Raw genomic sequence first — 14,535 nt, 5'->3', positions numbered from 1 at the left:
TTCACCAAATTATTTCTGATTGTGTCCATTAATCTTCAGTCACATTCGACAAAAATAAATTGCTCTGATCTTTGCAAGTTACCAGTAATAATTAGATTTTTTTAAAGACATAAAAGTTTTGGGAGACCAGTAGATGTTAAAATCTCAGTGTTGGCACTGCCGAGGCCCCTGAAGTGCTGTGTCCAATTCTGGGTCACTCATGACAAGAGGACATTGAGGGGCTGGAGCGTGGTTGGACTCAGGGATCCTGGAGGTCTTTCCAGCCCCAGGGATTCAGTGGTTCAGGCTGATCAGGCTGTTTCCTGTGTGTGTGTCAGAATTCCAGGTGCGCCCCATGCTCTGTGGCTCTCCCCTGGGTTTGGGCACCTCTGAGGCAAACTCCAAGTAAGCAGAGCTGCCAGTTGTGTCCCTCTCTGGAATGCCACTTAAATGGTTGGTGAAGAGGTTTAGAGTCCCTGCTGCAAAGGGTTAAAAGTGTCCATGGAGCCCCTCTGTTCCTGCCATGCATCCAAGCTGTCATTTCCCAGGGGAGTGGCCCCGTAATGTGCAGTAATGCCCTTCCATTGTGAAATACCCAGCTTTTAATGTGCTGCTGTTTAAGTTCTGCTCTGACTTTTCCCTCAGGAAGAAGGCTAAAATTTTTCATTACAATATAGACAGTGCACTACACTTTGAATACAAATTTATCCATGTACAGAGTAATTTTTCTTGTGATTGTCTCTACCCTAGAGAAGTGTCTTTAATGAATTACATACAAATTGTGTAATTTAAGAAGTTAATTTGGTTTTCTGGTAACACAGGACTAAAAACAGCCCTTCTAGAAAGAGATGATTTCTCATCGGGGACCAGCAGCAGGAGCACTAAATTGATCCATGGTGGGGTGAGGTACCTCCAGAAGGCCATCATGAAGCTGGATTTCGAGCAGGTAATTTTTTGTGCTGGTTGTTCAGCAAGAATTGCTGGTGGACACTTCACTGTCCCAGTTAGAGCTGAGTGTCCTTTTGAGCTTTTTTTTCTGTTCCACAGCCACTGTGCACGGGAAGTGACTTCTCTGGGGGAGCTTTCCAGTGCTTTGATGGCAGTGTCACTGCCATGCCTTGCAGGCTGTGGGCTTTGGGAAAGGCAGGCAGAGACAGGGCTGATCTCAGAACAAAAAGAGCTTGAAATAAAATAAAATTAAAAGAGACAGGTAATGTCATGAACTGGGGCGAGTGAGGAGCTGACCTGTTCTGGAATGGGGAGAGAAAAAATGGTAAATGAGTGATTTAATTTGGAATGGGGGGAAAAATATTGTGAATGAGCGACTTATTTTGGAATAAGGGAAAAAAAGGTGGTAAATGAGTGATTTATTTTGGCATGGGGAAAGAAAATACAGTAAATGAGTGATAGTTTATAAACGTTTTTGTGCATTCTTGTGTGGGTGGAAGCCAGATATTCGTGTTTTGAGGAATCACATTGTCTTAACATTGGAGCCTCTCAAAGTGTGTCTTAGTGGTTGAAATGCTGCTGCAGGAATGGTGACTTTTCAGGGGGAAATATCTAACCCTGCAGTTATCCACATAGAGAAACCCACTTGTTCTGCCAAAGAACAACCATGTTGATGGACATTGATTGGTTTGGAGAAGAGCCCTTTTGCATTTGCAGCTTGGAGTTGGGATGGGGTTGAGCTGTGGGAATTGCCATGGAGCTCCTGAAGTGCCTCCTTCCCCTTGTTAGAGCAATGTGGCTTGTTGAGCTTTATGTTGAAATGAAAAATTATGCAGCTGTGCTGCCAGACACCAAGATGAAACTACCAAAACTTTTATTTTATTGGGGATCCTTTTATTGGGGATCCTTTTCCTTAACCCTTGGGTTTCTCAGCAGATCACAGCGAGAAAGCCCAGTGACAGTGGTGGGAGGTGTTGATACTTGTATAAAGTCTGTTTTTGAGTGTTTGCCCTGGTGCCAGGGGTGGGTACAGGATGGTGAGGGGGCTCTGCAGGAGGGTGGGTGCTCTGTCACTGACCCTGGCTGGTGTTTTGCAGTACAGGATGGTGAAGGAGGCCCTGGAGGAGCGTGCCCACCTGCTGCAGAGCGCGCCCCACCTCTCAGGTGCACTGCCCATCATGCTCCCCATCTACAAGTAAGCTCTGCTTGCCTTCTCTCCTTTACCTTGGCTTTCACAAGCAAACCCTGGCCTGGCAGGGGATTGTTACAGCTGTCCCAGGGGAAGTTGCTGGGCTGCAGAAGCACTAAGCTCACTTGTGCCCAGCCAGCAAGCGCTGCTTTGGGGGGCACATCCTGGGGTGCAGCCCTTCCAGCTCCCCAACAGGGACAGCTGCAGAGAGCTCTCATTCCCAGCATGTATTTGCTATTCTTTCAGTGCCCCCTTGTCCCCCCAGTGTTCCCAGCAAGGTGCTGCTCAGTCCCTGTGGGCACAGGGCAGTTGGGTATGCACAGAACAGATTTCTCCTCCTCTGAGGAAGACACTCAGTGCTTTGGGTTGGGTTTTCAGTCTGTAAGAGTAATTACTCACTGGAACAAGCTACTTAGAGTGGGGAGGTTTTGCTAAAGGAACTTAATTTTATTAGGAGTATTCCTGTTTTTATTATTTCTGTCTTAGTGTGAGGGGCTTGTAAGAGCTGGAGCTTGTGTAAGTCAGTGGCTGCCTGCATTTATTGTGGTCCTGTTTGTGCAGGAGGCCTTAGACCCTGCCTTGGGGGAATCCTCTCAGCTTGCACACACAGCTCCAGTATCTCACAGAGGCTCAACAGCCCCGTTTAGATCCTGATTTCAGAGCAAATAAATCCTTGCCTCACTGCAGGGAGGAGCTCAGTTGAAAACAGTGGCAAACAACACCTAAGTCTGGAGTATTTACATTGTCTTGTTACCACGAGCTTGTAATGCTGAGCAAGGTGGAAGTGCTGTAAGAACATTGTGTGTTGCTCAGCGTGTCCTGTATTGCAATAACAGTGTGCATGCACTTCTGAAAGCTTCATCTGTGTTTTTCCCTTCTGGGTGCTGTTTCCCTCCAGGTGGTGGCAGCTGCCATACTACTGGATCGGGATCAAGCTGTACGACCTGGTGGCGGGCAGCCAGTGCCTGAAGAGCAGCTACGTCCTGACCAAGGCCCGGGCCCTGGAGCTGTTCCCCATGCTGCGCCGGGACAAGCTGGTGGGAGCCATTGTCTACTACGACGGTGCGTGGCCTCTCTGCCTGCTCGGTGCCCCTGGGCTTTGGGTCTGGGCTTCAGACACAGCTGTGAGCCTGGAGATTGCACCCTGGCTCTCTGCAGCTGGCAGGATTCAGCTGCCTCCTAATTGTTCCTTTGGGAGATAAGTCATGTTCAAACAGCAACTCACTGGATATAGGAGAAAATGCAGTGGCTTTTCTTGGCTAGTGTGTGTAGAGCAGTGTGAAAGTGCTCTGGTGGAGATGTGGTTCTGACCTGGCAGCAGAAAGGTCTTCACACAAGGTGGATTATAAAGGGAATTCTTTTCCCTTTGTAGAACTGCATTCATCAGCTCATCAAAGGGGTTCTGGACTGGGAAGAACTCTGGAGATACACTGGACTCCAGTGGGGTTTGTGAGGCTTCTGGCTAAAGCTTGTGTTGTTAATTGCAGGTGTCTCAGACAAAGCCCAACAGCATGGAAAACCAATTAAAAATTCATATATATGTGTGGGAATATGTATGTGCAGATGCTTGTTTGGGAGGAGGGTTGGATTTAAAGGATGGATTTAGTGTTTACTTGATTTTACTACTGATAGAAGCTTTTATTTTTTTATATTATATTACATATTATAAATATTATGTAATTTTTATATTTTTAAGGTCTGAAGGAAATGAGAGCAAAATTTGCAAATGTAGCAAAATTTGTTGTGGCATTATGTGGCAGTTTTTGTACCCAGGACCTGCCATACACAGCACATAGAGAGGGAATTCAGATTTATTTTTTCCATATCCTGAGCTAGTCCCTAGCTTGTTTTAAGGGATCCCAGGAGCCTGCCAGAAGAACGAAGTGGTTCTCTTAACTGTAATTACACTTCTCATAAGAGCACTATAGCTTGAAATCTATTTATAATCTAGTGAAGTTTTTTCTGATTAAATAAATAATTTGGCTGTATCGTGGCTATTTACTACTCCAGCATTCCAAAGATACACCTTTCAGGGTAGCCTTAAATTGATCTTCATGTTTCTTCCATGAATAATTGTTTTAAACAGTGCTGTAAATCTAAAGATTCAGCATCAAGATGCCAGGTGGGCTTTGATGGCAAACATGGGCAGGGCAGGGCTCCGAGTGACTGGGAGATGTCTCTGGAGGTTTAGTGCCATCCCAACAGAGGGAAACAAACCCACACTCAGTATTGGGAAGGAAGAGTAAAATAGAAAAAGAAAGGAAAAAAAACCCCGTCTTTATTTTGCTTTCTCTATAAGATACAGCTTAGTTGTCCTCGGTTTTAGGCAGAATGTAAAGAAATGCTGTTTTAAATTGAAATTTCAAAAGCTGTCCAAGCTCCACCAAACCTCAGTTTCCCTGAAGAATAAGATGGGTTTGAAGGACTCAGGGATGAATCTGTGAGTCGATAATACACATCTGAGTGTTCTGAGGCTGCACTAGTGCAGAGTGAGGGCTGCCCAGCTGCAGCGTTAATTCCGCTGTGAACAGGCCGTGTTTCAGCTCGCTGTGTCTGTGTCACTCTGCTGCGGGCTGGCCCGTGGGGCAGCTGGGCTCCCGTGGGGCTGGGGCACGTGAACTGCTTTGTCCTGATCAATTAACCTGTGTTCTGGCCACGGGAAATGGGCTTTAAGTCACAACATTTCAGCAAACTCCCCTTAGGTCTTGTAAATTATTGTACTTGAATTTTAATGAGGTACTGTCACACCCTGAATCCAGAGGGATGGAGCACAAAGGGAGAGGGAATGGAACTGAAAGTAGAGGAGGGGGTGATGAAATTAAACTTGTTTTAGTCCTTTCGGAAGGATTAGTCATAAAATGGAGTATTAAATAATAGCAAAACGAAATACAAGTCTTAAAGTAGGTGATAGCCTTCTCTTCTCTGTCCATCCTTCTCTCTCCCCCAAAGATGAATCGATAAATTGGCCCGTTAAGGACGGAGTGCTGCTCGCTGTGTCTGCTGGGCTCCCGTGGGGCTGGGGCACGTGAACTGCTTTGTCCTGATCAATTAACCTGTGTTCTGGCCACGGGAAATGGGCTTTAAGTCACAACATTTCAGCAAGCTCCCTTTAGGTCTTGTAAATTATTGTACTTGAATTTTAATGAGGTACTGTCACACCCTGAATCCAGAGGGATGGAGCACAAAGGGAGAGGGAATGGAACTGAAAGTAGAGGAGGGGGTGATGAAATTAAACTTGTTTTAGTCCTTTCGGAAGGATTAGTCATAAAATGGAGTATTAAATAATAGCAAAACGAAATACAAGTCTTAAAGTAGGTGATAGCCTTCTCTTCTCTGTCCATCCTTCTCTCTCCCCCAAAGAATGAATCGGTAAATTGGCCTGTAAAGGACGGAGTGCCTTAACTGTAAGTGCAGTCAAATGCAGTTTGATCCCATTTCCTCACTTTCCTTTATTCCTTGTCCCTGTAACTGTTGGAAGCAGAGCTGTTACCTGTGGATGCCCACAGCGAGGGGAAGGGGTGCAAGCACGGCGTGCCCAGGCTGGTTTTTGTGTGCTGCAGCCTGCCCGGGGTTCCTGTGTTTGTGTGGCCCGTGGTGGGGCTGCTGGCACCTCCAGCCATCCATAATTCATGGGGACGCTGCGTTCCCCACCGCGCCGGGTCGTCTTCATTACAGCCTTTAAATTGTTTATACAGGCACAGAGAAATGGTACATCATCGGCGGTGCAAGTACCAGCAAGAGCAAATCACAGCCTTGTCCAGAGGCTATTCTTGCTCTGCCTGAGCATCGGGAAGCCAAAGCATATGTTGGATGTTAGCCGGGGTGTACACAACGTGTCCTATTTATTCAAGGTTTGCTTTGAAGCCACAACTTACAAGTTTGTTTCTTAGGGGGACATGTCAGACTGCATTTAGCATTTGTTGGTATTAGGATACTCCTGAATAGCAAAAAGGCAACATTTTGGGGGGAGAAGGCGGCTGCTATCTGAGCAGGGATCTGTCAGATCCACTTAGGGGCTGAGGGAGAACTGCAGAGGAGGCACAGGGAGAGGCTGGGCTGAGCTCAGCATCTCGGGCAGGATTGTTCCAAAGCACTTTAAATGGAAGAATTAATCTCCATTTAAATTATATAGAGTTCATTATGATAAGAACTAGGAAAACCATTAAAGCAGGGATCCAGCTGGCCAGAGTGTGTCAATGTAAAGTGTTTAGCAATTCCAAGTGGCACGGTTCTCTTCATGATACATTATTTTTCTGTCTCTAGGTGCTTGCAGGCTTCTTTAACATATTTTGCCTTGCAAGATGAGCCCTTAGGTGTGTAAGGAAAATCTGTGTTCTGGAATCAATCCTGAATTTAAGATTCTAGGGCTCTGCTGACCGTGCTTTCTGAATTTGCTATTATTTCCTGAAAGAAGAAATTAACATATGCTGTGTCGGGGACTCTCATGCCACATCGAGGTATTGGATTGTTTAATGTCTTGTTCTACAAATCTCCAGTATGTTTACTGGGATGTAAGTAGTTGGTTTTTTTGGGTGGTTTTTTTTTTTTGTATTCTCAGTAGTTTTGCATACATTCTCTGCTGAAATATTTTAATATGGAGGTTATTTAAAAGTAGAAAAAGCCTTGGCAGAGGATTTCGCTTTCCCTGTTTACAGCAAACCCCCTGAGAAATCCTTCCCAGGCACACGTGCACACACAGACACACACACAAAAATCAATGCAAAAGAGTAGGGCATTCATTAAGCTGTCAAAAATGGAATAAATGCTTTTTTTTATTTGTGCTCTTGTAGCTATTTTTCCTAGGATTTGAGTGTGTCCTGAATTATGAAATGTTATAGCTTTATAATTCATGTTTGACAAATGGATATTTGGAGATGTTGAGCTGTAATAGGGGTATTACAGACAACTCTGTGGCTGTTTTCCTTCCCTGGATATAAAAACTCTGACAGTTTGTCAGTGAACAGACTTTCCATAGGTGAATTTTAACACGCAGCTGCTCGTGTGTCCTGGTGTTTCCAGCCTGAGGCTGGCTGGGTGAGGGAAGCCTTGCAGGCACACTGACCATGGTGTAGCTGGGGAACACTCGGGGTGTGTCCGTGTCCTGTCGTGTGTCAGGGCGTTCTGCATCTCAGAGCTGCCTGTGAAATCCTGCAGGCTGTGGGGCTGGAGGGGGCAGAGAGCCCAGCACAGAGCTCTGGACCGTTCTGGAGCTGGGGCTGGCACGGACAGGCAGGACCAGCTCCTGGGGATGCAGGGGCAGAGAGCCCAGCACAGAGCTCTGGAGCACTCTGGTGCTGGGGCTGGCACAGACAGGCAGGCCCAACTCCCAGGGCTGCCCAGCACAGAGCTCTGGACCTTTCTGGAGCTGGTGCTGGCATAGGCAGGCTGTCCAGCTCCCTGGGGTGCCCAGCACAGAGCTCTGGAGCACTCTGGTGCTGGGGCTGGCACGGGCAGGCAGGCCCAACTCCCAGGGCTGCCCAGCACAGAGCTCTGGAGCACTCTGGTGCTGGGGCTGGCACGGGCAGGCAGGCCCAGCTCCCAGGGCTGCCCAGCTCCCTGGGGCACACGCCGTGCCTCGCCGCTCCGGTGCCGCCGCGCTTTCCCCGCCAGGGCGCTTTTATCATTTTCAGAAGGGATAAAATCAGTGGCCTGCACCAGCTGCGTGTTTAACCCAGATTTGCCTCTGTCGGAGGTGCGGGCGCAGCCGCGTGGCTGCAGGAGGAGCCCTTTGCTCCCCACAGAAGGGCCGTGCATCCATCCGCGCTGCCTGCCCGCTGCCCCGGGCGCCTTCCCAAAAGCACCGGATGATAACTGCATCTCCTGCTGTACCTGTAACAATTTAATCGTGTGAGTCAGCCCAGTCAAGCATCCCCTGCTCATGACTGGGAGACATGAAATTCATTGTCATTATTGTCCCTGTCATTTTGGATCATTATATCCTGCTGCAGAATTTTCCTCACTCCAGTGCTTTCTTACCTCCAGGAAGCAAGGATTATGGCTGAGGTTGGGGTGGGGGCAGGACTGTGAACTACATTTACCTCAGGGGAGCCACAGATTAAATTGGCTTTGCTTTCTGACTTGCCGGATTCGTCTGTTTGTACGCTCTGGGTTTAAGGTTGGAAATGATGAATATTCCGGTGAATTCAGGACCTCTCTCTTTTCTTTTTTTAATGCTTGTATAAGCAGAGGATGGGGTTTGTGTCCCTTAAGAAGTGAACGGGGAATAATTCTTCAGATCGTGTTACCAAAAAGATTAAGATTATTCCTGAACAAGACAATACTACTTGTTCATTGTGGCACAAACATCTGCGTGGTCCCCGGTGTGTCCTGGCTTTCAGGGCAAGGGATGGAGCTCTCTGTGAGCCAGGAGCTGTTTGTGGGAGCTGCAGTGGGTCACGGGGTGCCAGGTGCACTGCTCCCTGTGGGACACATCCTTGGGAGGGGAAGTGTGTGATGGGATCCCTGCCACCTCACTGCTCCCAGGGAACAAGGGACAGGAGCAGAGGAACCGGCCCGAGCTGCGCAGGGGAGCGTCAGGATGATGTTAGAAACAACTTCTCACTGGAGGAGTGGTCAGGCATTGTAGTAAGTTGTCTGTGGAGGTGGTGGAATCTCCATCCCTGGCAGTGTGCAGGAGCCATCTGGATGTGGCACTCGGGACATGGGTGTGGGGAGATTATGGTGCTGCTGGGTGGTGTGGAAGGCCTGTTCCAGCCTTGCTGCTGTGGGTTCTGTGATCTGTGGAGCAGGGCTGCTCTCTGCCTGGGCAGGGCACTGTCCCTCCAGGCACTCCCTCCCTCTGGCCACGCGTGGCTCCCGGGTGGCTCTCCTGCATGGCACAGCAGCAGCTGGCCCAGCTCAGCACAAGGTGACTGGCACAGCCATCACCGCTTTGTGGGGAGCTAAAAGCCAGCGCAGGCTGCCCCGATGGGAGCGCACCCTGATGGGTTTCCCCTGGAAGCCCTTGGTGGCAGTGGGGGAGCTGCGGTGGCGTCGCGGGGCCCTGGCTGGCGCGGTGGCACGGCCGCAGCAGCCGCGCCGTGACGGGCGCTCACGGTGACATTTCAGCGCCGCTTCCATAAACTGACAGTGACAATGTTTAGTTCCATTTTAACACGGTGCTTTTCCTGCCACTGACACGCCAGTCGCAGTGTAGTGACAAGTTGAAGGCTGATACAAAAGAAGTGGGAAACAACATAATTATAAAGCAGTCACACAGAGCCAGAATTCCAAATTTTGTCTGTCACTGGATGTGGTGGATGTTGTGGCTTATTTTTGCTTTCTGGGATCTTAGTTTCAGTAGGAGTTTCAGCTCCTGTGCTGTAACTTGGCAGCAGACTCGATCAGACAGACATTTGAAGGATATTGGGATTTATTCTGTAAAAATATTTTATGGGTTTTCTGCCTATTGCTTGTGATACTGCTCAGTTTATAACTACAGAATTTGGAATAAATCGCAGTAGAACAGAGGCATTGGTTTTAAACGGACAGAAGGCAGGGGTAGGTGGGAGATCAGGGCAAAATCCTCCCTGTAAGGATGGTAAGGTCCTGGCACAGGTGCCCAGAGAAGCTGTGGCTGCCCCTGGAAGTGCCCAAGCCAGGCTGGCTGGGATAGTGGAAAAGGTCCCTGGTATGGACCAGGGGTGGAATGGGATGAGCTTTAAGGTCCCTTCCAACCCAAACCATCCTGTGATTCCAGGAATAGGGAGGTTTAGCTCTTGTGATCTGAGCTGGTGCTAAATGGAGGAGGTCAGAAATTAGAGTGACTCCTACTGGGTTATTTAAAGTGGATGTGTCAAATCTGAGTTTGAATCTGTGGGGATCAGTTTACCTGTGAGAAGGCTCGAGGCTTTCCCTGCCATGAAAGCTCACACCTTGGGGCGGGTGTTAAAGGGTGAAATGTGGGGTGTGGTTATTTCCAGTGCATGTTCAGTCGCCCACCATCCTTCCCACCTGCTTGGGCCTTACTCCAGCAGCACGGGTGGCCCAGGGCACAGCAGGGCTGCAGGCACAGCCAGGAGTGCTGTCACTGTGCTGCTGGGGATGGAGCTGATGGAGCCCAGTCAGAACCGTCCCCCTGGAGCAGGACAGGAGCAAGGACATGAGTGCTGCACAGCCTAGCAAGTCTGGGAGTTTGCAGCAAATTCCACTTCAGTTTCTTGTGAGAGTTCAGGTCTGAGGGCATTGTTCTGACTTGTGACTCACGAGTCAAAGGGGACATTCCCCCTGAGCTTACTCTGCTTGTCTGGGGAGGAGAACTTGCTGAGCTCTCGCTCAGAGAAGTCTGGAACGGTTTTGAGTCACTCCAGCTGATTCATCGTGCCTAACTGGGATCTAACCCTTTCCATATGCACAACAGCTCCTGGGCTCCTGCTTAATGCTTGTAATAAAACTGCTCCTGCAATTAAGCACTTCCTTAAAATTATAGGAGAGGGACAGTCTTGGTGGCTTAGTGAACTGGAGTTGTGTATATCTAATGCACATGTATAATTGTGTCATCACTCACCAGCCTTCAGTGTGGTGAGGTTGGGGTAAGGTTTGTGTGAACACACTGAGAAAACCTTGAACAGGAAAGGATTTGGTTTCCTGTGTTGCTTTGTTGTGTGCCTGCAGTTACTGGTGCAGGGCTGCAGTAAGAAATACACCTGTAGGCAGGTGAGCTTTAAGGTCCCTCTCATCCCAGCCTGGCTGGGGCTCTGTGAATTGGTGTGATGGGGTAGTTGTCTGAGTGACACAGGACAGAACATGCCAGAACTGCCAGAGTGCCTCATTCACGCTCTGGTTTTCACACAACGCTCCTGAACCAGTCCCAAACAAATCTGTCCGGTCTGTGGGCTTTGCTACCACTCCCTGCCTGCTGGGGCTCAGCTCTGATAAAAATAAAATTGAATGTACACTGTGTGCACTCTGGGGGAGGATCCTGTGAGTGCCAACGGAAACACTGTCTGTTCGGATGTGAAGAAATACTGCATTTGCTACTAAGGAGTGAAAATAGAATTCTCCCAAATTACACAAAAATAAGAAATTATAAACCAAATGGCATCACTGTTGGGCTTAACATGGTGTGGGACAGACTTACTCAAACTGTCTTTGCACACTAAATGTCCTCAGCAGTGTGGCTTCCAGGATTGAGGGGGTTTCTTAGAGGGTTCAGTGTTAATTTGGTGAAAGCACTTAGGCCAGTGTTTTGGGAAAAGCTTGGTTGACTACCCTTAGTAAAAATGAAAGTATCTCTTCATTGTCACCATATTACAGCAGGTGAAAACAACAAATAAGGGAGGGATGATTGTTTCAGTCTTCCGTGCTATTTTCAAGAGGCACTACACAAGGAGCTGCAGAGAGCTGAGCATGTTCCATCAGTTGGCTCAGGGAGGCTTCTCCCAGTGTGCTGAGCTGTGGCTGCCTTCTGTCAGGATGCAGCAGGTGACAGCTGCCACCATGCAAGGAACAAGTGCTCAAACCCAGCCCTGGAGCAGCAGAGTCCTCTCCAGGCGGGGCACTGCTGAGCATCTCTTCTTGGGCAATGCCACAGGTACCATTTCACCGTGTTGCCTACACTTAGGAGATGCGGGGGATCTTCAGGGACATACCTGTGGAGAAGGATGCCAAATTAATTTGGCTTAGCCCCTCTGTTGTTAGAAAATAACATTTTGGCTGAAGTATTTGGAAAACCCCAGAGGATCACTGAGGGGCACCTGTGGCAGCAAGGGGGGATCACTGTCCTGTTTGGCTTTGGAGCCCCAGTGGCTGCTGTGCAGGACAAGGATGGCTGTGGTGGGTAATCCAGGGCCTCCCTGGGATCTGGGGTTCCCTTGCTTTGATCACACCCCCGGGTTTCTTGGTGTGGAATCATGGAACAAGCAGCCTGGGAAGGTGCCGCGGTGCTCGTGTCAAGAGAGCTTTACACGTCTGGGCTGGAGGAGATGAAGCTTGGGGGTGTTGTTCTCTGGTGTTGGGGATCTCTGTGTCTGGGGAGAATGGCAGCTGATTGCAAGGTCAGAAAAGCTGAGATGCCAAACCTTGGCTTTGCTGTGTCCTTCCCTTTCTCTCTAGAGTGTTAAAGATCACCATTGCAGTCTGGAGCTCCCTCCCAAGGAGCAGCTCCCATCTCTGCTCTCTGGGACCAGGGACAGGACCTGAGGGAAGGGCTGCAGCTGTGTCAGGAGGGGTTTAGGCTGGAGGCCAGGAAAAGGTGCTGCCCCTTTGGGTGAAGGGTGCTCGCACTGCCCAGGCTCCCCAGGGAATGGGCACAGCCCCGAGGCTGCCAGAGCTCCAGGAGCGTTTGGACACTGCTCCCAGGGACGGGTGGGATTGTTGGGGTGCCTGTGCAGGGCAGGGAGTTGTGATCCCTGTGCCTCCCTCCCAGTCCAGGATATTCTGATTCTCTGTTCAAGTACAGGATTTTACTGTCATTATCTAGGGGAGAATACACACATGCCAGTTGGCAGGCCTTAAAAAAAAAAAGGCAAACCCCAGCTGTTGCTGAGTATAGAGCCACTATCCTGTGACCCCATCTCCCTAAACTGCACTCTTGTTCTCCACAGATGATAAATTCCCAAGGTGGGAAGTCACTCTTTACTCCTTTCAAACCCAGACCTCTCCAGATCTCTGCTGTTCATGCCGTGAAATACTCAAGGACTCCACACTGTAGGTCACATCAATCTGAAGCCAGTGTGGTTTTCTAGCCGTGCAGTTAATCAGGAACTGGTTATTTCCCAGTCCTCTGCCTACAAATGCATTCCATGGGCACTCAGTTGCTTTTGGACAGCTGAGGAGTGAGTAATAGCACAGGGGTTCTTGCGTCAGAATAATGATGAGGGGAAAATAGATGAGAGGTTCAGAGAAAGGAGGAAAATGTTGTTTTGAGCACAGTGGTCCAAATCCTGGCATGTGCTGAGAGTGTTCTGAGCTCACTCTGACTTTATGAGCATTGGGAGGCTCAACAAAACACCGAGCAGCCTTTGGATTTGGGGCTTGCTAAACAATTACTTTGAAGTTTGGTTTTATAGAAGCTACCCATTTCCACATTATTTATTCTGCTGATTGGCTTCTCCGGATTGCTTTTGCTCTGGACAAATAAGTGACAAATCTGGGAAGAGGCAAACTCACCAAATTTAAACAGTCAGGGCTCCATAGACCAAAGCTAATATTGGCTGAAGTGGGGTCGTGCTGGGTGTGATGAATCCCCACACCAGGGCACACAGGAGGGTGGGGTTTGTGTCGGTGCCACCTGGGGCACTGCTGGCAGGAGCAGACTGGGGGGTCTGAACGCCCCTGGCCCCACGGTCCTGCTGCAGGGGGGGAGCAGATCCCCTTGTGCCGATGGCACAGCAGGGTTTGGGTTTTGGGGGCCCTGCCTGAGGGGTGCTGCTGCGTGGCCCGGGACAGCCGAGTCCTGCGGTGCCATGGCTCGGGCTGGCCCCAGTTCAGCCCCAGGTAAAGGGGATGTTTCCAGAGCAATGAGCTCCTGAGAGCCCCTGGCCACAGGCTAGGGGAGCCTTTCCTGGTTACAGAATCACTGAAGCATTTATTTGGAAAAGCCCTCCAAGAGCATCGAGTCCAAGCTGTGACCTCACCTCATCAACCAGCCCAGAGCACTGAGTGCCACATCCAGTCCTTCCCTGAGCCCTGGGCTCCTCTGGAATCCCTGTTGTTATGTGGAAGCAGCTAAGCAGCTGCTGCACCGCAGCTTGTCGCTGTCCTTTGTCCCTTTTTCACCCAGTGCTCCCTCTGCACACGAGCTGTACCTTCTCTCAACCCTGCCTGGAAGTGGGCAGCTTGGAGGTGAACCTCATAAGGTCATTTATCCCTCCCTGCTACGGCAGCAGCAGCAGGGCCCGTGCATTTACTGAGAGCTTGGCCTGCCAGCTCTGACCGATGGTTGTTCCCTCTCGTGCATCTCATGTGATGGAGCATCCCCAACTTTTCCTGACATCTTGCTCAGTTGTTTTGCTGTTCTTCCGTTGTTGCGGCTGATTCTGGGCATTGTTTGCTGAGTGGAATTGGAGTTACTGTTTGTTTCTTCATCGGTGCTTTATCATGCTGCCGTTTCTGTACACTTTGTGTAACTTTTTTTCTCATAGCTGAAGACGGATGGCACTGCACAGCCTGGGCTGGGTTGGAATGAGGGGTTTGGGGAGGGGAGGTGGTGCTTGTGAGGCCATTGATCCCATCTTTATAACTTTGCCCTTTTAGCTGGGAACAGATGATTTGCACGGGGGTTGGAGATTTGCGCAGGCAGAATCCGAAGGACCAAACTTTACATAAACCATTTATACTAAATGCTGGGAATGCTGGCAACATAAATCACCTACAGTATCTATTACAAATTTATCACTTTATCGGTATGGTCTGCCATAGGAGTGGTCCAAGCAGGTGAGGAAGTGAACCTCAGGAAGTTTAGCCTGCTCGGAAATTAA

The 14,535-nt window shown here is 49.3% G+C and overlaps 1 protein-coding gene across 3 annotated transcripts in view; it reads left to right on the top strand.

Annotated features, from left to right (window-relative positions):
- Positions 1 to 14,535, top strand: part of GPD2 (glycerol-3-phosphate dehydrogenase 2) — a 44,497-nt gene that overhangs the window by 14,948 nt on the left and 15,014 nt on the right. For 2 of the 3 annotated variants that reach the window (XM_039698669.1, XM_039698670.1), the window contains exons 4-6: positions 801 to 925; positions 2,025 to 2,122; positions 3,015 to 3,178. In XM_039698669.1, the coding sequence (XP_039554603.1) occupies positions 801 to 925; positions 2,025 to 2,122; positions 3,015 to 3,178 (387 nt within the window). Of the gene's footprint in view, positions 1 to 800; positions 926 to 2,024; positions 2,123 to 3,014; positions 3,179 to 14,535 lie in introns of those variants that run through there. The other variant, XM_039698671.1, reaches the window with a different exon arrangement.

This window comes from Passer montanus, unplaced genomic scaffold, assembly GCF_014805655.1.
Source record: "Passer montanus isolate IOZ18808 unplaced genomic scaffold, ASM1480565v1 scaffold128, whole genome shotgun sequence".
Lineage (NCBI taxonomy): Eukaryota > Metazoa > Chordata > Aves > Passeriformes > Passeridae > Passer > Passer montanus.
This window is presented reverse-complemented; position numbering and strand designations above follow the sequence as displayed.